The sequence below is a fragment of the Acanthisitta chloris genome, unplaced genomic scaffold, assembly GCF_000695815.1.
Source record: "Acanthisitta chloris isolate BGI_N310 unplaced genomic scaffold, ASM69581v1 scaffold16903, whole genome shotgun sequence".
In the NCBI taxonomy this organism is placed as follows: Eukaryota; Metazoa; Chordata; class Aves; order Passeriformes; family Acanthisittidae; genus Acanthisitta; species Acanthisitta chloris.
In genome coordinates, this window is record NW_008664552.1 from 132404 (window position 1) to 155457 (window position 23054).

At 43.3% G+C, this 23054-nt stretch overlaps 1 protein-coding gene across 1 annotated transcript in view; it reads left to right on the plus strand.

The window, feature by feature from the left end:
• Positions 1 to 23054, plus strand: part of MICAL3 (microtubule associated monooxygenase, calponin and LIM domain containing 3) — a 108883-nt gene that overhangs the window by 82395 nt on the left and 3434 nt on the right. Inside the window, 4 exon segments of the mRNA XM_009071417.1 lie at positions 4069 to 4119; positions 6203 to 6310; positions 7030 to 7123; positions 21564 to 21629. Coding sequence (XP_009069665.1) covers positions 4069 to 4119; positions 6203 to 6310; positions 7030 to 7123; positions 21564 to 21629 — 319 coding nt within the window.

A 23054-nucleotide genomic window follows, 5' to 3' on the forward strand; every position in this document is an offset into this window, starting at 1 on the left:
TTCTTCCATGGGACAGGCTTTCCTGTAAGTTGGATGACTGTTAATGCCTAAAATAAGTTGGTTTCACAATTGCAAGCTGCTCTCCACTGTTATCCTAGGAGGAACCTGTTGTCTCACTGTGACATTCCTGTACAGTGAATATGACAGTCAGAATAGTAAATTTTGTCCCTGTTATGAACATGTTCACGATGTGCAGAAAACAATCGTTTAATGTCAGAAGAGTAAATTTCACTGCCCGTGGTGTTAGTACAAAAAGATAACGATGAGATAGTTCTCACTGTTTATAAGGGCCTGATTTTGGAATCCCCTCCCTTGACCTGCTGGTCATGTCTCTTTTGATGCAGCCCAGGATACAATTGGCTCACTTGGCTGCGAGTGCACATTGCCAAATAGTGTTGTTGACCAACACCCCCATGTCCTTCTCTTCAGAGCTGCTTTCAGAGCATTCTCTGCCCATTGTAGAAGGTCACCAAATTTGCCAGGCACAATTTGCCATTAGTAAAGCCTTATTGTCTGTCAGCAATCACCCCCTTATTTTCCATGAGCCTTTAGCATAGTTTCCCAGAGGATCTGCTCCATGAGGTTTCTGGGCACTGAGCAGAGGCTGAGAGGCCTGTAGTTCCCAGTTCCCTTTTTCCCCTTTCTAAAACTGGGGGGTTATGTTTTCTCTTTTCCAGTCAGTGGGAACTTCACCAGATTGCCCCAGCTTCTAAAACACAGATAGTGGCTTAGGCACTGCCTCTGCAAGTTCCCTCAGAAGCTTCAGATGCATTCCATCTGTTCCATGGACTTGTGCACCATCAGGTTCCCTAGATGTTTTCAAACCTGACCTTCTGCATCAGGTGGTTCTTCATGCTCCCAGTCCCTGCCTTTGCCCTCTGTGACATGGGTAGTATAGCTGGAGCACTTGCTGGTGAAGATAAATGCAAAAGAGTTATTAAGTACTTCAGCCTTTTCCATATCTTGGATAACCAGATCTCTAGTTTCCTTCTGGAGAGGGCTCATGTTTTGCCTGGTCTTCATTTTATCACTGATGTACCTACAGAAGCTTTTCTCGTTGCCCTTGATGGCCCTGGTGAGATTTAATTCTATCAGGCCTTAGCTTTCCTAACCTGATCCCTGGCTGCTCAGAGAATTTCTCTGTATTCCTCCAAGTCTACCTGTCTTTCCACCCTCTGTAGACTACATTTTCATGTCCAGGTTTGTCCAGGAGCCCCTTGTTCATCCATGCAGACCTCCCAGCATTTTTGCCTAACTTCCTCTTTGTTGGGATGCCTTGATCCTGAGCTTGGAGGAGGTGATGCTTGAATATTAACCAGCTTTCTTGGGCCTCTCCTCCCTCCAGGGCTTTATCCCATGGCACTCTACTAAGCAGATCCATGAAGAGGCCAAAGTCTGCTCTCCTAAAGTCCAAGGGAGCAAGTTTGCTGTGCATCCTCCTCGTTGCCCTAAGGATTTAGTTTAAGGATTTAGTTTGTTTGCACATATTTATATGTGGAAAATATATGGTGAGAGCAAAGTTCCAAAGTTAGTTGCTTTTAAACTATTTAATTCAATTTTAGAATGGCACTATTAATGCAAAAACAAGGGGAAAATTTAAGGAACTGCTCAGTCATAGTAATGAAGAGCCCTTCTTTCTTTCCTGAGAGCCTCTAAGCTCTGCTAGGCAGAATTTGCAATGTTTGGAGGAATAAGCAGAGATTTCATTGACCCAATGAACACTAAGGCTCTTCTGGTACTGAAGAATGAAAACTGTGTTCCTGCACTCCTTTTCTGGTGGTGCCTGGTACACATGCTAAAAAGAAGAAGAGAGCATGTGGAAGGGTAATGTCACAGACATAGTGCTCTGTGCCTCCTGACTCAAACCTGTCACTCAGTGTGCACCAGTCAGTCTCAGGTGCCAGATTCTACTTGATACTTGGCTCAGATGGCAAAGGTGTGGAAGTACTACAAATGGAAGTGTCATATGAAATGCTCTTTAAGGATCTATGTAGCAGCATAAACTAGAATAACTAATGAATTTAAGGCTGGTGGAAGGAACTGGTGAACGAAACAGGAATTTTCTGTATTTACTTATCTCTCTTTTAATCTCTTTCCTTAGTTGGTCTAGAGCTCTTCTGAGAGGAAGATTATTTTGTTTTTATTTTATTCCCTTTTTTCTCTCCCCCTTCCATTCCTCCTTGCATGCCCTCAAGGCGTTTCATGAGACATTCTGCATTTTCCAAGAGATGCAGAAGAATGAGGTACCTGCAGCTGGCCAAGGACAGATACCCAACACCTGGGGTTCAGATAAGAGTTACTGCTCTGCCTCGTGAGCTCCTCTGGGAGCAGACAGGGCTTCAGTGAGGTCCATCCTTGTCTTCAGATTTCGTTGGGCCTCGATGGACACTTGTGTTTTCTTCTGTGCTGAGCTACTTAGATTCCAAATGGGTTTTGCAGATCTCCTCCCTAAGCACTGGAGGGGTGGTAGGTGACTACAGCAGATGCCTGGAATCCTAATACCCAAAACACCTCGCAGGCTCTGCTGAGCATATGGTGGTGGTGTCTCCTTCGCTCTCATTTGCTGTTGCTGAAGTTACATTGAGAATTTGTTTGCTCAGCATCTGCCTGTTTCCAAAGAATAGCTTTGAGAATGCATTTATTTAGAGGATATGAATCTGAGAGCTCTACTTACCTAGTTTCATTGCATCCTATGCAAGGATGTAGAACATACATACAAACACTGGAATGCCTTGCTGTCAAAAGAAATGTAACCCAACTTGGAGACTGACAGAGCTGGGTTGGTGCTGATTTTGGGTGGGCTTGTATTTTCTGGGTTACAAACTGCCTGCTACTTATTGTGGGTAAGAGCTGACTTACTGTGTGCTACGTAACTTTTATGTGAACCCCTTCTCTCCACTGAAATTCTCTCTGTGCTGCTCTTTTGGTAATTGTAGTGAGCTTGCTTCCCAGCCAGCCTGCTCTGTTTAGTCTGTTCTTTGTTATCAGCATTGAATTAATTTGGTGTTGTTTAATGTGGTGTCTTTTAAGAGAAGCATCTTGTAAAGAATTCCTAGTGTAAATGCACCGTGGGTCTCGTGTTCGTAGGTGTGTGTCACTGTGTTGTGTTTGTCATTGTTCCTGTTGTTTTACTTCCACAGGTACCTTGCTTTTTGCTGGAGTTTGCAAACATGCTGATGTTGTTCTCTGGCTTTTCATTTGTGACTGGTGTTAGTTAATTGAATGTGAAAGTGCAAAATGCTGTCTGTTTGCCCAGAGTGGCACAATGCCTTCTGTACTTCAAGACATGAAGGGGAATGTACCTCTCTTATAAAGGCTAAGTGCTTTAATTGCCTGATACATGGCTACAGGGTAGTGGAGAGTGTCCTTGGACAGAGAAAGTAGTGATTTTCCCCTCCTTTCCCCCACCTTTGTCCCATCCTAGCTCCTCAGGTTCTTTGCAAGCTCTTTTTAGACAAGGAGATTCCATTACTGCAGGCCACATGACCTACTCGAAGCACATCTGGTGTTCCTTAGTTCACAAAGCAGAAAGAAAGATGTATGCTGTTAGTTAAATGCAAATTATTTCATAGAAATTATAATTTCAAACTATGGGATAAACACAACTCCTAGGAGATGATGTAAATCAAATTGTAAGTGGAGAGTTGTGTGACAGAGGAATATATGGTTGGCTGAGCTGGTTCGGAGCAAACATGCCCCCGGCATGAGCCATGATTTCAAATCCTAAACCCAAGGTTTTGTACCCATACTTGCTCAGTGGACATTAAAACTGTAGACAGATAAAGACCAGATAATTCCTCTAGAGAAAGGTATGTCCAGGTTGACTGTATCTTCAAAGGGGCTGCCAAAGCTCATTGCCTTCAGGAGGGTGCTAGACACTTGACTTTGCGGGCAGAAGTTCCATTGTGCTTCTTCAATCTGGGTCACATTCAGCATTTGCACAATTTTGTTTCATTTAAAAACCACTCTGTTTTATTACTGTGCATCCGTTTTCAATGTTGAACTGATTTTGCTTCATTTTGTACGTTTGTTGTTTTTTTTTTTCCCTTTACCATTCCCCCTCTAAAGTCGATCTATGTACCACACGCCCTGGCATTCAAGAGATCATACTCGTCAAAGGTAGTGTCTCCATTCCCACTAGTTGCCCATTGTTGCATTGCATGTCCCTCTATTAACCCATCAAATCCATAGCTCCCCATCACATGTGCACTAACATCACCCACATGGACTGTGCATGCCTGAGATATTAGCAGACATGGGCAGCAAAATTCCTTGGAGAGGTTCTCTACCCAAAGTGCATTACGCTCCGAAATGCCTGTCTGGTTGGAATGCATGCATTGAGCAGTGCACAGCAGTGCACCGCTGTACAGTGATGTGGATGATCTACGAGCTGCAGAACAAATTGGTTTTCAAGGCAATTAAATATGTTTGCATATTCTTGTTTTAATGAATGTAAGTTCAAGTGAATTGTCACGCTTTAATCGGTGTCCTTCAAAATTGTGGAGTTGACTCAAATCTTGGTGAAAGTCTCTATCAAGAGAAAATCAAGGCAGAAGTTGCTGCTTTCTGAAATCCTTGTCCTGTCTTCACAGTCACAACAGTGTTACATGGGATAGGAAAGTCACACCCTCTATCACTTTACCTTGTGATTTGGGTATCATTGTGGATTTTGTGTTCTGAAAAAAGGAAGCAAAAGTAAAGTGCTGGCTGCTTGAAGCTTTAGCAATGGTGCTTGCCAACGACCTGAGAGGTTTTAAACTGAGCTGTGATCCTACCTCAAACTCTATTCACTGAGAACAATAAACCAGAGGTAGAGTGACCTATGTGGCAGTACAGTAACCAGATAAAGCAGATTTCAGGGTGGTCTAACTTAACATTCTGTTGACTGTCCAGAGAGGAGATCACGCAGTTAGGTTGGAAGGGACCACAGTGGGTCATCTGGTCCAACCTCCCTGCTCAAGCAGGGCCATTCCAGAGCACATGGCTCAGGATTGTGTCCAGATGGTTCTGGAATACCTCTAGTGAGGGAGAATCCATGGCCTCTCTGGGCAATCTGTTCCAGTGCTCAGTGACTGCACAGGAAAGAAGTTCTTCAGGTGGAACTTCCTGTGCATTGTATTTTGCTGTTACCTTTTTGTTTTATTGGCTTCCTCTACTCAGAAGAGTCTGACTCCTTCTTGCCACTTCCCATTCATGTACTTGTATACATGATCTTTTCCAGAAGGGAAGACACCTGTTCACAGCAGTCCATTAAAGCTTATATACATGTACATGAGAAAAGAGTCCTTTGCTTTGCTGTAGTTCACTTCATGCAGTTGTGAAGGTTTTTTGATACTCCTGTGAAAGGAAGCCCTCCCAGACTATAACACATCCAACTAGTATTAGCTGATAAGATCCTAAACCAAATTTCAGTAGTATTGAAAAGACTTATTTTGAAACTAGTTTCACTGGCAGAAAAGAGGAGGAAATACCTTTCTATTAACATAGCTTTTCTGCTCTTGAGTAGCTCCTGGTGGTGTATTCTAGTTTTAGTTTAGATGTTGCTTGCTGTGGTTTACATCAGCCAGTTTTGTGGTGTTGCTCCTGAGATGAGATTTCCCATCTCACACCAGAATGTCATTCTGCTTTCCAATGTCTTTTTAGCTTCATGATTCACAGAAAAGCTGCACAGATTTACACAGGTAGACATTACCAGTATAACTCCCAAGTAGGGATGTTCTTGATTCAAAACAAAATAGGGAGAACGGAGTTTCAATACAGCTACACTAGTCTATAATAATTTCTTAGCTTACACTGCTGTAACTGTTCATGTAGACAAGCCTTTACCCACTTTTAAAAAGAAATCAAGATGACCCCTCTGTCTTGAACTCATTGATTTAACTAAATCTATTGAGAAATAGAATAAAAATTGATTTGATCTTTGGGGAGAGGTTTCATACAGCCCTGGAAGGCAGCAATGGGGTGTTATATACAATCACAGCTTTGCAGTTGGCTTATATGCTTCTTCACTCCTGATCTGATCCTGAAATTGTTGCTCACTGCGCTGTGAACACCTTTGCCTACAGAAGCTTGACTTTTGACACAGCCATGGCAAAGGCAGAACACCTCCCTTCTGAGATTTTTGGAAGAGAAAATGGTCATCCCTGCCCCCCACACCTCTGAACATGCAAATAAGATCTGCTCCTGTTTTTCCTTCCTTCAGAGAGCCTACACTGAAGAGGAGCTGAATGCCAAGCTGACCCGGCGAGTACAGAAAGCTGCCCGTAGACAAGCCAAGCAAGAGGAGCTAAAGAGGTTACACAGAGCTCAGGTAGTGTCTCACAGTCCTCTTGTCGTGGCAGAGAGTTAACTCTGGTTGGAAGCTCCATGATCCTGACATTCCTCTGAGTGTGTCAGAAGAGAATCCGGAGGCAGAACTTTCCTCTGTTTCTGCATGAGTGTCCCAGCTCCTGCTCCCTCTTTCAAATTTGATATCATGCCACAGAGAAGTGAAGAATGGCTGAAACCTATCACAAGAGTTCTACAGGGAGAAAAATAATAGCTGGAGATTGAGTGAAGCATCATGCACTGAAGGGAACAGTGATAGTCAGATAATACCTGATGAAGCTGCAGCTATCACTGCTTTGCTAGACTGGGTGAAGTGTTACCCAAGTAACCTTTCTTTGATTACCAGAGAATTTGCTGGAAAACTGTTGACATCATCTATAGGTAATGTGATTTGTTAAAATCTGGAGGTAGGGGCTCAGCTGACAGAACAGCATCACACTTTGGTTCAGTGTTCAGGAATGGGATAGAGGTTGTAGCAAATAAGTGACTCTAAGGGTGTTTGCAATTTCAAGGGATGCTATGGGGTGGGGAGGATATAGTCACTGGAGGGTCTGGGATGCTCACTTTTGAAGTATTGTTGAATAGAAATACTTGTTTTTGGAAAGGCAAATTTGACTGAGGTCACCTAGTGCTGGATGTGTGCTGCAGGCAGAGCAGGAGAATTGCTGGTGGTGAGGTTCTGCTCCATTCTTCTCCAAACAGATTATCCAGCGGCAGCTTGAACAAGTGGAGGAGAAGCAAAGGCAACTCGAGGAGAGAGGAGTTGCTGTAGAGAAGGCCCTTCGAGGAGAAGCAGGTATTCATCACAACTTGGTTTGCTTTTCCATATTTTCTTACCAAGTGCTTGTGCAGTAGTCTATAGCTGTTTGGATTTTAGAGGCAATTGGACCGTTATAGCCTAGAGATAGAGTCCAGTGTGAATCCGTTCTCCCTTTTCTCCTATCTTTTTGAGGCCTTGTTTTTCCTGTGTTTCTTCTAATTCTGAGACTTCCCTATCGGCAGAGACTTCGTTCACTTGTCTTTGCCTGAGGCTTAGGAGGTAACTCTCCAACTACTACTAATGGCTGTCTGACTGTTTCTGGATATTACTGGATGCTACGGGTAGAAAATTGCAGGGGTTTCCTAGCTGCCATTCACACAAAGTTGTCACAGTAAGAGAACCCTGTTTGTATGTTAAGGAAATAATTGTGAAACTGTGTGTGCTTTCTCTATTGTGTTGGATTATCAAGGCAGTGTCCTTACAAGGGACCATCACAGAACATCTTCCTCACTGCACAGCCCAGCACACTGGCTACTTCCGACAAGTTGTGCAGAGCAGAAATGCACACGTGTACTGAAAGGTATCCATGTCACACTGTCAAAGAAATGTTATGTGTACTTGAAATTTAATTAAATGGGCATTATCTGATCTGGCAAGCATATGAGTGGAGGAGTACCTGGTTCAGATAATGCTGATAGTAGCATAATGATTTGGAAAAAAAAATCCTCAATTGCAAGGAGTCAAATATCCAACAGGCAAATGCAGTGTGTGTGCACCTGACAGGCCCAGGATCATGGACCTGATTACAAGGGTCAGAGCTCAGAGATGGCAGTAGTGGAACAGGTGTTTGGAAAATGTTTGCTCATTGCCTGGACTGAAGAGCCACCTCTATGCTTGTGAAGATGGAACTTGATTAAACCACCAAGGTTCACCGGAGGAAAAGTCTGTTGTGACTTTGTGACTTCCTGACACTTACTACTCAGCCAGAATTAGGTATGTCTGATGCTTCATAAGGATGTGTGCCAAAGCAGCAGGGCACAAAAGCAGTGGTCACCAAAGCAAAGAGGTACTCCAAGTGTGGAGAACCATCTTGAGGAGTCCCATGGTTTTATGATCAGAATGTCTTTTTCATTTGTGGGGTCAAAAAATCAGCTTCATGCAAAAGTTCTGTCTTTGCAGTGATGCCTCCTTCCTTATGCTGTGTGTTCCTGTGTAGCCCCACTCTGTTCTCTGGCCTGCCAGTTACTGCACTTATTAAACCCATCTCCATTATCTCTAATGGTTCTTTTCATTCTTCCCTTCATCTGGAAGTTTTTGCTGCTGAATGACTCTCATGCAGGACATGCCAGCACAGGTGGGAGATCTCAGTAGCTGATAGAGAGCTCTCTCATTGAAGAATGACAGAATGCCTAAAAACTGGTCAGAGAGGGCAGAATATGACCAAGAGTAAGAATTACTATTTTATATGGAAGACTGCAGAATTAAACCTTTGTCTAAGTCACTTCTCTCTCCCAGCTCTCCTGAAATGGAAGCAGTCTTAAATGAGCTTGTGTATCTGTGAATTTCCTAGCAGAATGATGAAATTGTAGGTCATGCTTTGCTTTTCAGGAGGTCTCCAGGGTATGCCTTGATCTCGCAACACGTTTCTGTCAACAGATCACACATGATGTTTACAGAAGCTGAAGTCTGACAGGAGGAATTCACCACTTATTTCAGGGGATTAGCAAGAAACACATTCTGTTGGGGGAGAAAGAAAATGAATGTTCTAACCTGTGTTGACTGAAACACAAGATTATAAATCAGTTTCATGCTTCACTTCTCTAGCCACTCTTGCATGGCCATGGGATCATTTAGGTTGTATAACACCTCTCAGATCATGAGTCCAACCATTCCCCCAGCACTAAACCATGTCCCCAGGTGCCACAGGTACATGCCTTTTAAATACCTCCAGGCCTGGTGACTCAAACGCTGCCCTGGGCAGCCTGTGCCAGTGCTTGCCAACCCTTTCCATGAAGAAATGTTTTCTAATATCTAATCTAACCCCCCCTGGCACAACTTGAGGCGTTTCCTCTTGTCCTGTTGCTTGATACTTGGAATAAAAACCAACCCCCACCTGTCTACAACCTCCTTTCAGGGAGTTGTAGAGTGTGATGAGGCCTCCCCTGAGCCTCCTTTACCCAGATATTTTAAATACATTTGCAGTAAAATGACTGAATTTCTTCTTTTTAAGGGCTGTGACATCACATTCTATAAATACAATTAATTTCTGCTTCCAATACCATTAGTTATTCAAGAGGGCACTATAAGTTTCTTGTTTCTGCACTGTGCAAGATCCTGACCTAGCAGTGCCCCCTGCACCCAGCAGGGACCATTGTGTACAGGTGTGGAGTCACACTCTTGCCTCTGATCATCCCTCCTGTGCTGGAACCATGAGCACAGAAGTTTAAAAAGGGAAAGGCAGTGTATAAAGTGATGTTGCCATCTAAAAATGTACAAGGAGAAGAAATGGGGCAGGGTGGGAGGGATATCTGCTGTTCAAGTACTCTGACCAGGTAAATAGAGAAGAGTTGCAGTGCAGGATGGAAGTACCAGCAACCACTATCAACTGTTCCAGGAGAACCTGTTACCCTCTGGAATGAGTGAATTTTTCACCTTTCGTCTCTGTAGGGAAGAGAAAATCATTCATTGACAAGCATTTAAATATGAAATTTTAGATAGTGTTAATAGTGGTTTTCTACGACTTGAAAATCCTGACAGAAGAAACAGAATTCTGTAACTTGCTTGATTCTTTTTCTATTACAGAAAAAGACAAGACCATCTGAACTACTTCTCTATGTCATTTATCATCTTTTAGCATGTTGTCTCTTAGTCATCTTTCCTGTTTGTGAAGAATTTCAAATTTTTCTTTTGTTGAGGTCTTCTTCTAACTGTAATTCCTCAGATCTCTGACCTCTGGGCCACTTTCCATTGTTAGAAAAAAGTATTTGTCAGTTGGACTGGTAAGAACTAAAACCAGTACTGTAGGTAAGCATGTCTTTACTTAGAATAATGTTGTTTCTATTTTCCATCCATGTTGCATCATCTTTAGTGTATTATTGTCTGGTGACTTACACCAAGAAGACCTCAGTAAATTCTTCCCAGTGATGCCCTGCTGTCTTCCTGAGAGCTTATAGCCAGTTTAGATCCTAGCAGTAGGTACAGCAGCTCAATATGCTTTCCAGGAGTTTCACACATTATCTGATAGTTGTCTAGTTGGTTTATTTATAGGATGATACTTGCTCTTCAGCTAATCAAACTCAGAAACCTTTTGGACGTCACCTTCACCTCTAATTTTGACAGAATAATTGCTCCTTCTTGGCTACCTCCTTGTCTCTTCCTTTTTGAAATTAGTTCAGCCTCAGGCAAGGCACAGTCAGTCTTTCCTGCTCTTAAAATCTGAATGCTCAATCTGACATTTTCTTTCCGATTCAGAAAATGATCTCACAACCTGTGATTACCTAATTGTCTTAATGAGTTCCTTGTGATTATCTTTGAAAGTCTCAGCCTTTGCTGGTTGCATTCACAGGAAGAGTGAATGATTTGGAATGTAAGCTCTATTTGGAGTGACAAGGTAAGCTCTAGTTCTGGTGGCAAGTTTGTCATATGCAGGTGGTCTAAGGTATTGTCATCTCTTTTTTTCCTTCCACTCTTCCTATTACATCATGATATTTCACTGCAAAGGTAAAGTCAGATCTCAATGAGGAATTTCCCCATCCTTCTGTGGTGTCTCAAGAGACACCTGGAGTGAGTTAATTAATGTAATGTAATGTTACTAATGCAGCAGTACTTGGTATTATAGTGCATTCGCCTGTTTGGACATGCTAATGACTTTGATTTCCTGTGTGGATTTTTCTTTTTCTCCATTATTAACTTAAAACTATGTCAAATTAGACATTTCTGGAACCTTTCTTTTTCTTCCTTTAGCATAAACCTTGATAGTCAATTTTTAAGAGCCTGGAAAATGTCTCCTACTGTCAGATTAATACTGAAAAATGTAAGAGCCACCTCTGTACATCGAGTCAGTGAGATGCAGTGAGAAACAGTTCTCCCAGTGCTCCCATCTGTCTTCCCAACGACACGTCCCCCAGCGCTAGACTCATGGTGCACCTGTCTCTAGCAGCTGTGGATGTCCACGTGTGTCTCACACACTGCTGTGCAGTTCTCCTCTGATACAGAGGCTGCATGAGCAGGAACACAATCCCATCCTCCTCCACCTGCCTGTTTGCCATCCGTGTCGGCGCTCAGTCAGTGCCTTCCACCCGTGTGCCATACACATATCCTCTGCTCACTCACCTCCAAGAAATCAACCCTTACACCTTTCCTGCAGCTGACCTAAGAAATTACAGTTTCCTTCTGGCATATTGCTCAGCACGAAAGCAACAAGATTAATTCTGCTTTTCTCAGCAAGAACAGGAGAGACATCAGTGACAGGTACTGGTGCAGATGGAAATAGGTGAAGTGTCTCTGTGTAGACTTCTTGATTTTTTTCCCCTTGGAAGTCCTTGCCTGCCTGCTGGAAATTTTCTCTTCATCTTCCCAATATATATGTTCGTGATATATTTTTGTGTGTGTGTACATATATGTATATATAAAGAGAAAAAGAGATAGTTTACATATATATATATATGTGCCCACGTGTTTAGCTGCCTGTCTCGTTTCCTTTTTTTTTTTTTGTTTCTATGTCTTTTTCTCATATATTGCTTTGATTGTGTGGTGTGGGGCTAGGGTGGGTATCTGATTCAATAACTCTGTCTTCACCAATTCCTTGTTGTAGACTATTGGGGAGAGTCTTATTACAGTGACCTCATCGACTTGCATCTGGGTGGTATGTATGGCTGAACCTCCTGCTGACACTAACCCTGCTGACACTCCTCCCCACCCCTCCCTTCACCTACTTCTCCCATCCTTGGCTCACAAACAAGAAGAAACAGCCCTTGCACATGACTGATCATAGCAGAACCCCTTTTCCAGCTCAGGAAGAGGAGATCCTGGCATGCTCCACAAACCACGTGTAAGGCTCCCTCTTCTGTTTTCCACAGTGCTGATGATTTCAAAATTGGCTTACTGTTTTCAGTCCAGCCATCTTCCCTACTGGCAGTGGAAGGTCAGTCTGTTATTTTGCTTCTCCTTTGCAAAGTCCAACTCTACTGCTGAAATTCTCTTTAGGAAAATGTTTTAATGTGAAGGGGACAGCAGAACTGACCTGCTCCCAAGAGCTAACAGCACTGTCAAGGATGAGCCATGCCATTGCCTCCCTCTTGCCCTTTTGAGGCCTGTTTGTTTCTTCCAAAAAAGTCAGAGTGTGTTGTCAGTCTAAAATGCTCCCTCAAGGGACTTTGAAAACACTTGCAGATGACAGATATGTCTTCTTTCTTGTTTTGTCTTGCTGTAAGGATAGGAAAGAATCTACTGCTAAGAGTTCCAGTCATTTTTGCTGGAATCAGCTGTTAGTTTCCAGTCAGTCCAGTTTGCATCATTACACAGCTAATAAGCTTCTTGCTGTGTTGCTGTTTTAATATCCCATTTAGTGCTAAACACCTGTTAGAGTGTTTAGCTCTTTTTTTTTCACTTAAGAATCTGGTCATCACTCTATACCATGGTTCTGCATTTCTTTAATTAATGTTACTTCCTGAATCCCTTAGGAGGAGCATAACTTGTGGGCTGCAAACGGCATTTGTTTAGCATTTGCCATCTTGAAAATGCAAATTTCCTCTGCTAGTTTAATCACCCTAAATCTGTTCTTATGAAGTGAACACATCTGTCTCTCAGCAGACCCAAGAGAAAGCAAACTCTGCTCAGTTGCATTGTTATCTGAAGGTCTCACTTAATTTATCTTTCAGAGCATAAAGTTGCTTGATCTAAGCTGTGTTTTGTTGAGGGAGTGCATTACAGAGCAGCTCTGCAGGGTGAAAGGTCCACATGCTCTAGGCCTGATCCAAGACACATCACTGGAAGTCTTCCCCTGATTCCATTGTATTCTGCTTTTGATCCTTCAGATATAATCTTGCCCAGACTTTTAATTGCCATTTTTTCTCCTCCTCCAGGGAGGCTGTCTCCAAATTGTCCTGGCACAATAGACTTTTGTTGAAGAGCATCCACCTGAGTTAAGAATGTCCAACAAGTTCAAGTTTCAAAACAGAGAACTTTTTCTCCTTAGTAGACCTAATTTGTTGCCCAGTTTCCCTGTGCTAATTCTGATGTGATAGTCCTCTGCTAGCCCTGTGCTTCATTCACTGTTCAGTCCCTCTGGCATTCTTTCCTGGGGTACCTCCTGCAGAGAGACTTTGAAGCATTCTTAGTGGTTTTATCCATCGGTGCTGGCCCATACTCATATGTGCATAGAGTAGGAGCTGTAAAAGGGTTGATGCTGAATTACACTTAACAGATCCTTATCCCTGTTTAATGCTATCTCCACTACACCCCTCCCTCCTCCTGCCTCTCCTCCCAGTGCCTCTCTAGAGACAGCGATCCCACCAAAATCACTAATAGTGGCTTTAAGAACAGCAAAATGATCTCTACTTAAAGGGACACTGTCAAAAAAAAAATGTGCTGCAGAAAATCTGAATTGGAAATGGATATCTGTTTTGTGTGTTTGCTTTTTCCATTTCTCTGAACTCAGTCACCTCAGAGTGGTCAGTGTTGAACAGGCTGGTTTTGTTTACGTGGTGACTCAGTCACTTGGGCTTCCAACAGTCAGAGACAATATTCATATGTTTTTAAAAATGGTTGATACGTCTTAAAACTATATCAAATTTCTGCTCATCTCAAAAATACCTTTTTCAAAACAAATGAAAAAAACACTGTTGGGCAGTATCCCTTTAAATGCAGTGAGCCAGTAGACCCTGGAGTATGTGGCTTTGTAGCATTATTTTATTGCCTCTGTAATTTGCTTTCTATTTGCTTTTGGGGCTGCCAGAACACTTGTGCCAGAAGGGATACGTTGCTGGCATGATACCTGCCACCATTCAGTAGCAGATTGAGAGCTCAGCTTCAAGATAAGCATGGCTGTGCAGGATGCTGCAGCTGGGGGCACAGCCACTCAAATCCCTGGAGCACTGGAGGTCCCGCTGAGCACTGGGAGCACTGGGATGGTTAATCACTGCTGGCAACCCATGTCTCTGCAGCACAGGCATGGCTCTCGAGCCGTGCTGTCAGGAGAATGATAAGAGAAATTGCAAAGTCCTTCGAAAAGCTATCTGTAAATTGGTAATTTTTTAATGATCAGGGCAGTCATTTGTGATGGATTTTCTTTACGCTGACGCGAGTTGCGTTTCATTTAGCTGTTACGGATTGCGCAACAGCTTCTGCGAGGGAGTGGTAACCCCTGACATCCTTGGTCGAGCTCCAGTTTGCAGGATTGCAGTTTGCTCTCCTAACTTCCCCCTTTGCTCTGCTCAGATGCTGTAATCCTCTCTTCCTGTGCTCCAACGTTGTGCACCGTTGCTGCAAAGCAGATGTTTCATCCCATGCTGCAGATGGGCACGTTTCAGTTCTGAGTGATTACTCCTGTGTGTATATGCTGGATGTGGTTATGTTAAAAGAACTTCACAAAGGTTGCAAAGTCACCTGACTTTAAGACTTTGGATTATATTTATCAGCAAATTTATACCCTTTAGATCCACCACAGAGAACTCTGTCTCGTGTCCTTAGGGAATAACTGGTAGCAACACTAGGTTGTCATCCTCTGTGTAGATCCTTATGGTGAGGAGAGGGGAGACAATCAGTGGATTTCACAGATGTTTGCTGGCAGCTATGGAATGGTGAGACTTGTAAACATGGATTCTGAGTCAGACACTGGAAGGATGCAGTGATCTGATTGATATACACTCTTTGTCCCTTTATTGCCTCTTTCCAAACAGTCCTTGTCCTAATCCTGTCTTTTTTCATCCAGAGCTCCTTACCCCACTTCCATTTTCATTCTCAGTTCCAGTTTCTGCTTCTCGGCCATTGAATTTTAATCCCACCTTCTTGACAAAGAAATCCTAGTATTCTACCCTTCAGACCTCCTGTTCCTCCTCACTAACTAGTCCTGCACTGATCTTCCCACTGACACATTCTCCACGGTCTAAATCCCTGCCTCTGGCCTTCTCCCAAAATTTGGGGGCTGTGCTCCCTCTTCTGCCCAGCATTATTTGTCTGGAAATTTGTAGGTCATACCTTCTTCACAAATCTGCCTTCTCCTTTCACCTCTTGCCCCTTTTTCATTCTCCCTTTGTCTTTTCTCCATGAGTAGTTTGCATCCTTAGTCACCTTGCCTCCTCAGTCCCAACCTCAGCTCCTCCTCACCCATTGGCTCCTTATCCCAGTTTGCTCCTTGTCTGCCCATGGAAAGTACCTCCATTCCCTCTGTGTTCGGATGAGCAACTTCCTTTTCCCTGCAGCTGGCAGGGAATCACTGAGGAAACACTCCTGTCCTGCTTTGTTCTTGGCTGAGGCATGCCAAGACAGGCCAGAAGGATGTAGGGAAGAGAGCTGGTATGTTTGGTAGTGTTGATTTCAGACATATGTTCTCCCTTCTTGACATCAGGTAAACAGACTGGGGGCAAAAGTGCAATTGTGTTTTTTAAATCCCTGTACTTTGTGTAAAGCAAATGCTGCAACAGCTTTTATTGACTTACTTAAAATATTTGAGCTGACTACATCCTTTATAGTCCTGCAGATCTAATGCTGCAGGGCTGGAGCCTGACAGATTCAAATGGGAACCATCCTATTCCATGATTAGCAAACACAGCCCTCCTGGAAGAAGAGTGGAGCTGTAAGATAAACATTGTTTTCACAGCCTGCAGCTATTTTTGACATTGAAATGAATTGGTAATGTGTTTTCTTTGCTGTAACTTTTGCGCAGGAAAGAGGACTTGATAAGCAGAACTTGTCAAGCACAAGTCCTTGTTGGGTCCTGGAAGCAAGCAATTCCCATTTACCTGCTTCTTTCTGCACACCTCTCACAGCTGCATGCAAAAACTAGCAGTCTTGGGAGACAGGGTCCGTTTCAAAGTCCCTCAAGGTCTAGCAGAAGATGTCTGTGCAGTCATTTGTGTGTGTGTTCCGCTCCAAATATTGCTTTCCCCAGTTTTCTTTCCCCTCCTTCCCTTCCTTCCCCCTCACCCCCCTTCTGCTGGATAAGTAAAAGTGGTTCAGTTTGCATGTCTGTGAGATTTTCCCCAGGTTTCTTCTAGTGATTGTGATTTAGAGGATCTTGGGTTTGACGTAGATTTAGTAAACTAAGTCAGACACACTAGGTGATGTGCTGATGGGCTATTTGTCAGAATCCTTCCCCTCAGCTTGGTACCTGCAGTCATGTGGGTGCTGTTCTCCAGGTGGCTTTCTGTACCTTTGTGTTGAACTTCACCAAATTGTACAGTTGGAATGCTTTATTTTCAGTACTTGTGTTTCTTGACCATGACCATTTTAAGGGTGGGGAAAAGGGTATTTCCTGTGACTTACCAGTCTCTTTTGGACTGATCCATATTTTAAATACTGATTTAAAATTAGAGCTCTTAGTATGCCTGTTGCTAAATGAGGGATGGAATTTGTTAGTAGAATAAGAATTTCTAGAGTGTCAAGCTCTTAGCTTGGGAGGTCAAGTGCCACATAATGGTTCAATAGAACTGAGATTAGCCTTGGAGCTGGATTTCCTGCCCTGTGTTGCTGATTTCCAAACTGCCCTGATTAGTCAGCAATATAGAAATCAAAGTCTCTGGATGCAAAGCTTGCAAAGGATGTGATCCCACTTGCTCTGTGGTATATCTTTTCCAGTACTTTTGCCTTGCAGTGGCTCACCACTTCTCAGAAATCATCACAACTCTTGTACCACAAGACACAAGAAAGGGATCAATGTGAGCTATAGTTTGGGGATAATGGTTTCTGCCACCCCAAACTTTCTGCTGTGCTTTCTTCACCCTGATCAATCGTTTTCACCACTGTGCTTGTGATTGTGAAGTGTTACGTAGCTACAGCAGAAAAGGACAAAACAGCCTGAAGTTTTGTTCTTTAAACAACAGGTGAATGAAAATTAGTAAAGAACATAACTGTCCAGCATAGCTCGTGTAACAAAGAGCAACATCCAGGGAGAAGGAAGGGATATTTTCCAAGTGCCTGTACAATTTCTGGTTCTTCTTTTGAAGAGGCTTTGGAGCTATGGTATTTGTTTTTGGCCTAGCTCTTGCTTTCCACCACAGTAGCAAAGTACTATGACAAACAAGGTCTTTCTTGTCTTGGCTGCATGCAGGATTTCTCAGAAAAATCTGGGAAAGGCTTCTTTTCACAGAGGCCAGGTAACTCCAGTCACTTTATTGATGGGATGCGAGATCTGCAAGGCAGAGCAACCTCTCTAGATGTTCAGTGTGCTCAGGACCTGGGGCACACTCCTTTCCTTACCAAGCTGCAGCTCCTGCCTCCATGCCCTGCCTCTGCTTGCCAGCAGCTCAGGCTGCTGAGCTCTGCCTCCAAGGCTTTACACAGTTAGAAAAGTTGGCCTGAGGCACTGAAAAGGAACAACTTGTGATTAAAACAGTCTGTTGGCAGGTTTGCCTTTCTGGTGAATAAAATGATAATGCCCAGAAGCTACAGCCACACCTTACACTTTTGCTGTACCTTTGCACGAGGGAACCTGAGAAGGGAATGGTCACAAAAATGGTTTTCCTCTTGCCTTCAGCTCCTTCCAAGCAAACTGCTTCAGCATGTGTTGCTGCTGCCAGCAGCATGCTTTGTGTGCTGTGTATGCCAGTCCTGGCCTGGGTGTTTCTGGTGGTGAAGGAGACTTAAACAGAAAGGGGATGGGTTTATTGGGCTCTTTTAAGTTGCATGACAAAAGGGTTTCTCCTGTCTGACCCTGACCTCATGTCCAGAAAAATTGTCTTGAATGATGATCCTGTTTTCAGTTCAATGAGACCGTGAGATGGTGATTTCTCTTCTCTAAACAGCACTATAGTAATAATACTGTTTATTGAAGGATTAGTAATGGCTTTGGGAGAAACAAGGAGACATATAAGGGTTTCCATAGTGTAATGAGACGTGTGATAAGGGCAAGATAGACGAGACAGTTTTAACACCAAACCACACCAAACAGAGTGTTGCAGAGTTCTTCTTTTTGATAGTACTGGACAAGGAGTTCAGCCTTTTCCCAGGACTGTCCTTTAACAAACACATACACAGTGAGAACTCCTCCTGGGAAGTTGTATTTTTTAAAATTAACCTTGATGGGAATGTGAATGATCTGGTAACACATTCACTGTCTCAAGTTAGCAGCTGGCCAAGGGAGCACTTCTTTCATTTATCAAACGATTTCTCTCCGCCAAGTTCTCTGTTTTTGCAGCAGTTGAGAGGCTTTTTCTTGAAATAATTCATCTGAAGGGATAGGGAAACACATGACAAAGATTAGTTACTGTCAGTGAAAAAGCTTTCTCCACTTCAGGATGTACAATAAAATGCTCATTCTCTTCAAATTAGCTCCTATTTCTGTCTGCTCAGAGTCCATACCACAACATGTGTTGCCAGTCTTTGTTAGCAAGGATGGGAAGGCAGTTTTTGTGATAGTTACTGTCAGTGAAAAAGCTTTCTCCACTTCAGGATGTACAATGAAATGCTCACTCTCTTCAAATTAGCTCCTATTTCAGTCTGCTCAGAGTCCATACCACATGTGTTGCCAGTCTTTGTTAGCAAGAAAATGCTCATTCTCTTCAAATTAGCTCCTATTTCTGTCTGCTCAGAGTCCATACCACAACATGTGTTGCCAGTCTTTGTTAGCAAGGATGGGAAGGCAGTTTTTGTGACTGTCACCTTAGAGAAATTTTTAAATATATATTTAAAATTCTCCGGCAGAAAATGTGGTCACCTTAGAGAAATTTTAAAATGTATATTTAAAATTCTCCGGCAGAAAATGTTTTATAACACTTGCAACTTCAGGTTATGGCACTTTTTAGGGCATAGTGATTTTCACAGCTCTAGAGAACCATAGGAGGTAAGTTTTCAGCTTGCACTTTGTTCTGTTCTCGCTCTTAAGAACCTCTAGTACATTAGGAAGTAATTTAGAACATTACTAGTAATCCTGGTTTGGACAGAAGTTGTTTCCAAAGCGACTGTAATGATCATATATAACCTGTATTCATTGATGCAACTGTAATTTACATATGAAGTAGCTGGAAAGGCTCCTAATAGTATAGGGAATGTTCATTATCTTACTGAAAATGCAATGTTGGCATTTCCAGTAGTAGGATTATTATAGATACCATGGACTGTACCTCATTGCTATGTACAATTTCCTCCCGAGGGGCAGTGCAGGGGCAGCACTGTCCTCTGCTCTCGGCAGGACCCGAGGGAATGGTCTGAAGTTGTGTCAGGGGAGGTTTAGGCTGGATGTTATAAAAATGTGCTTACCCCAGAGGGTGTTTCGGCACTGGAACAGCTCCCCAGGGAAGTGGTCACAGCACCAACCCTGACAGAGTTCAAGAGGTGTTTGGACAATGCTCTCAGGAACATGGTGTGATTGTTGGGGATGTCCTGTGCAGGGCCAAGAGTTTGACTAGATGATCCTCAAGGGTCCCTTCCAACTCTGTATATTCTGTGATGCTGGTAACTTGATTCAAGGACAAATTTTCCTTAGAGAAGAGTAGGAGGGTAACTAAGAGCAAAGGAGGAAAACACAATTGCGAGGCGTGAGCTCCGTATTAGTCAGCTGCTGTGTGATCCCTGCAGCCTTTGACTGGAGGTGAAAGATGGTATCCTCTGCTAGTATCAGACCATTTGCTCACTGATGACAAAAACTGGTAGTTTGTGGCCATTTCACAATGAGGTGAGTGACATTTTCACATTCTGGGTATTTATTTTCAGATCAAATATGGCAAATTTGGAATTCCTTGCCAAGTCTGTATGTCCACGGTTTGATATTTGCCAAATCCCCCACCCCTCAACTCTGAATGAAGTATCAAATCATGAAAAATTGAAGTGGATTTTTCCATACAGTTAAATGTCCATCTGCTGACACCCCCACAAAACAGTGGTTAGACCAAGGTAGAGTGTTAAAGTTTATATAGAAGAATTAATGTTGAATAAGATAGGATCAGGTTTCTTCCTGTCTGAGAAAGCCACACTGCTCAGTCACAGGCTTTGAAGCTGGTGTGCTCTCCCTCTTGCTCCAGTGTGTTCTCCATGTGCTGGTCTAGTTCTGTGATGGTCCCTTCTAAAGCCTTCCTAGGTCACTGGTAGTCTAGTTCTGTAAAGCTTTCTCTGAACCACATACATCAAATGCTGCTGACTTCTCCAAAATAAGCATTATTCTTACCATATTACTGTTGTGGAGTTTATGCCTTTTCCCAACACAGAAATGCCTCCTCTTTATAAATGTGGTTGTGCAGTGAGAGCAGTAAGTGTCCCATTCTGCTAGCTCTGATGTTTCAGGCTCATCACCTCCCTGGTGCATGTTCTCCTGCAACTATTTGTGACATTGGTTATTTCCTACTCTTTATGTCTGTAATATTAAGTAAAGCTGAAAAGGAAATTCTTGGTGTTAAAACAGCTGAACCTTCTTAGAGATGAGAAATGTTGTCCTTCACTGGCTGACAGAAAAGATGACAAAGATTCAGTAAGTCACCAATACTAACAAGACTTGTAAGCATTAAAATGCTTGTGGAACGAGAACGTCAAGGGAGAGCTTTAAATTGACTGCTTTAAATCTGCAGAGCCCTCCATTGGTCATTGCCCCTGCAGACCCTGATGTGAATTGCTTTTTTATCCATGTAAAAGCCTTTTCCCCTCTAAGCACAACTATCCAGTTGAGCCCGTGTGTGCTCACCGTACCAGACACAGGAGATGCTGGCAGGCTGGTGTCATGGTAATTGGATTCTCCCTGTGATGTTCCCTGTCTGAAGACATTGTATTCCATGACAAAGGACACTTTTCCCACCTGTTAATGCTGCCACGGTGATAAGAGCATGGTCCTGATAGAGCTTTAAGGTAGGGTGGCTGCTTACAGCTGGTGTCTTACACATGCAGGAGAGACTTACTGTAACCCTGCTTGAAGTTTGACATTTATCAGTAGGAGCTGAATACTCATCTCTGCTCATCCTGACATCTGGTTCACAAACCTTTTGGTTAACAACCATGCAATTGAAAAATGGACATTAGGAACAAGTAACAGTAACCTCCTGCCTGGTATTTGTACAGCTCAGTAAGAGTTCACCGGTACCTCAGTCTACACCTCTTACCTGTTATCTGTGCTTATTAGGGACATTATTCATCTGTAGACTGTATCCCTTGTTTCTGCTTCTCCATTTCTTGTATTTTTTCTTTTCTTTTCTTCTTGTGTTTCCTTTCTTTCTCACTCTTATGCTTTTTGTCCTTTGCTTGTCTTTTATTTCACCCCTTTCCTCCTTTTCCGTTCCACTTCCAACTTCCTCTTCCTCTCCTGCCTCTTCCTCTTCCTCGTTTGGTCCTATTGAAGTTGAGCCCAATGCCGGGACACCACGTCGTAGACCTCTCTCCTTCTGCCCTTGCTGTGCCCATGAAGGTAACGTAACCTCACACACTCCCTGTCCCCCCTGACCACAGCTGGGTTGTCATAGCAGCACTAGTCAGCTAGTGAACACGAGGCCCCCAGCCCCACCCCCAGTCCTTTTCTTGCTGTGTCCCCAAACCAACCTTCTCGTAGCAACCTGGTAAGCAGCTTCTCTGAGCCTGTGGCAAGTTATTAAAGGTACAGTATCCCTTTTGCTAGTCCCAGCTGTGCTAGAGAAGGTGTAGTGACTGGGAGGGACATTGGGCAGCACTGGTGGGACCAGTAACATCACACTTGAAAGTTTCTATTTTCATTTGGTGGCTTCAATTTCTCCATTCCTTCTGAAAGATGTTTGGAAGGTGGGGTGAGGGAAGACGATCTGTTTCCTTAAACACAGCCTTTTAATTAGCATATATGGATTAAAGGAATACTGTGTCTTTATAAGTACTGGTTTGCAAAAACATCCTTGAGCTTTAAAAACCAACAGACCTTAAGTTAGACCAGTTTTCCCTCATCTGTCTTGCTGAGTGCATTCTTTAACTGTCCCAAATGGAGTTTGCTCTAGAATTTCCATTGCCAAGGCATGGGGAAGGGGTTGTTTATGTGTGTTCATGGTGTAATTTTGCTAACCACTTATCTGCTTTCCATGGTGCTCCCTCACATCAGTTGTCAGTGCTCCCTTTCCAATCCTCCCATTATTCCTCTGCTCATTGGCTGTTTAAAAATACTTACGTATTTCATAGGTCAGTAGCGTTGTGTTTTTGGCTTTTTCTTAGAGGCATTTGTTTTCTATACATCCTGGCATCGGAAAGGAAGGGGAGACTTCCCAGTGTTCTCATGGCGCCACAGCACTGGACATCTGCATGTACAGTCTCCCTCTCCTGTCGCCACATGGGCATATTGTGCAGAGATGCTCAGAAAGGAATGCTTGGAACTGAGCAACACACTGGTATAAAGTCCACGGAGCCAGGGGCTCGTAGGGTGGTACAGCTGGGTCTGCTGATCCCCAAGGGGCTGCTCTGACAGCTTTTCAAAGGCAGGTATTCCCTCCTAGGCTGCAGTTCACTAGGAGTTGTAGGCTCTCCCTTGCTTAGCTCCAGGGTGGCACGTCTCTGTCCTACTAGGGATGGAGGTAGGGCACAGGTGTGAATTAACCAGCCATTAATGTGGTATTTGTGAAGTGTCTCCTAGTCTGAATAGTAAGCTTGCTGCTGGATTACTTTTTGCATCAAAAGGACTATTTGAGAGCTTTTGTTTTGATGTAGAGAGTATGTATCTGTACTGACAAACATAGACAGGGTTGTTAGTTACTCTAGGATGCCTGGGTTACACACAGTGCAAGCTGATAGGATGCAGCAGACTACCAAACCAAGCAAATCAAGTGCTGCTGAGCTTGATTTGAGGCCTCGCTCCTGCCTCCACCTCCATGCAGGCAGG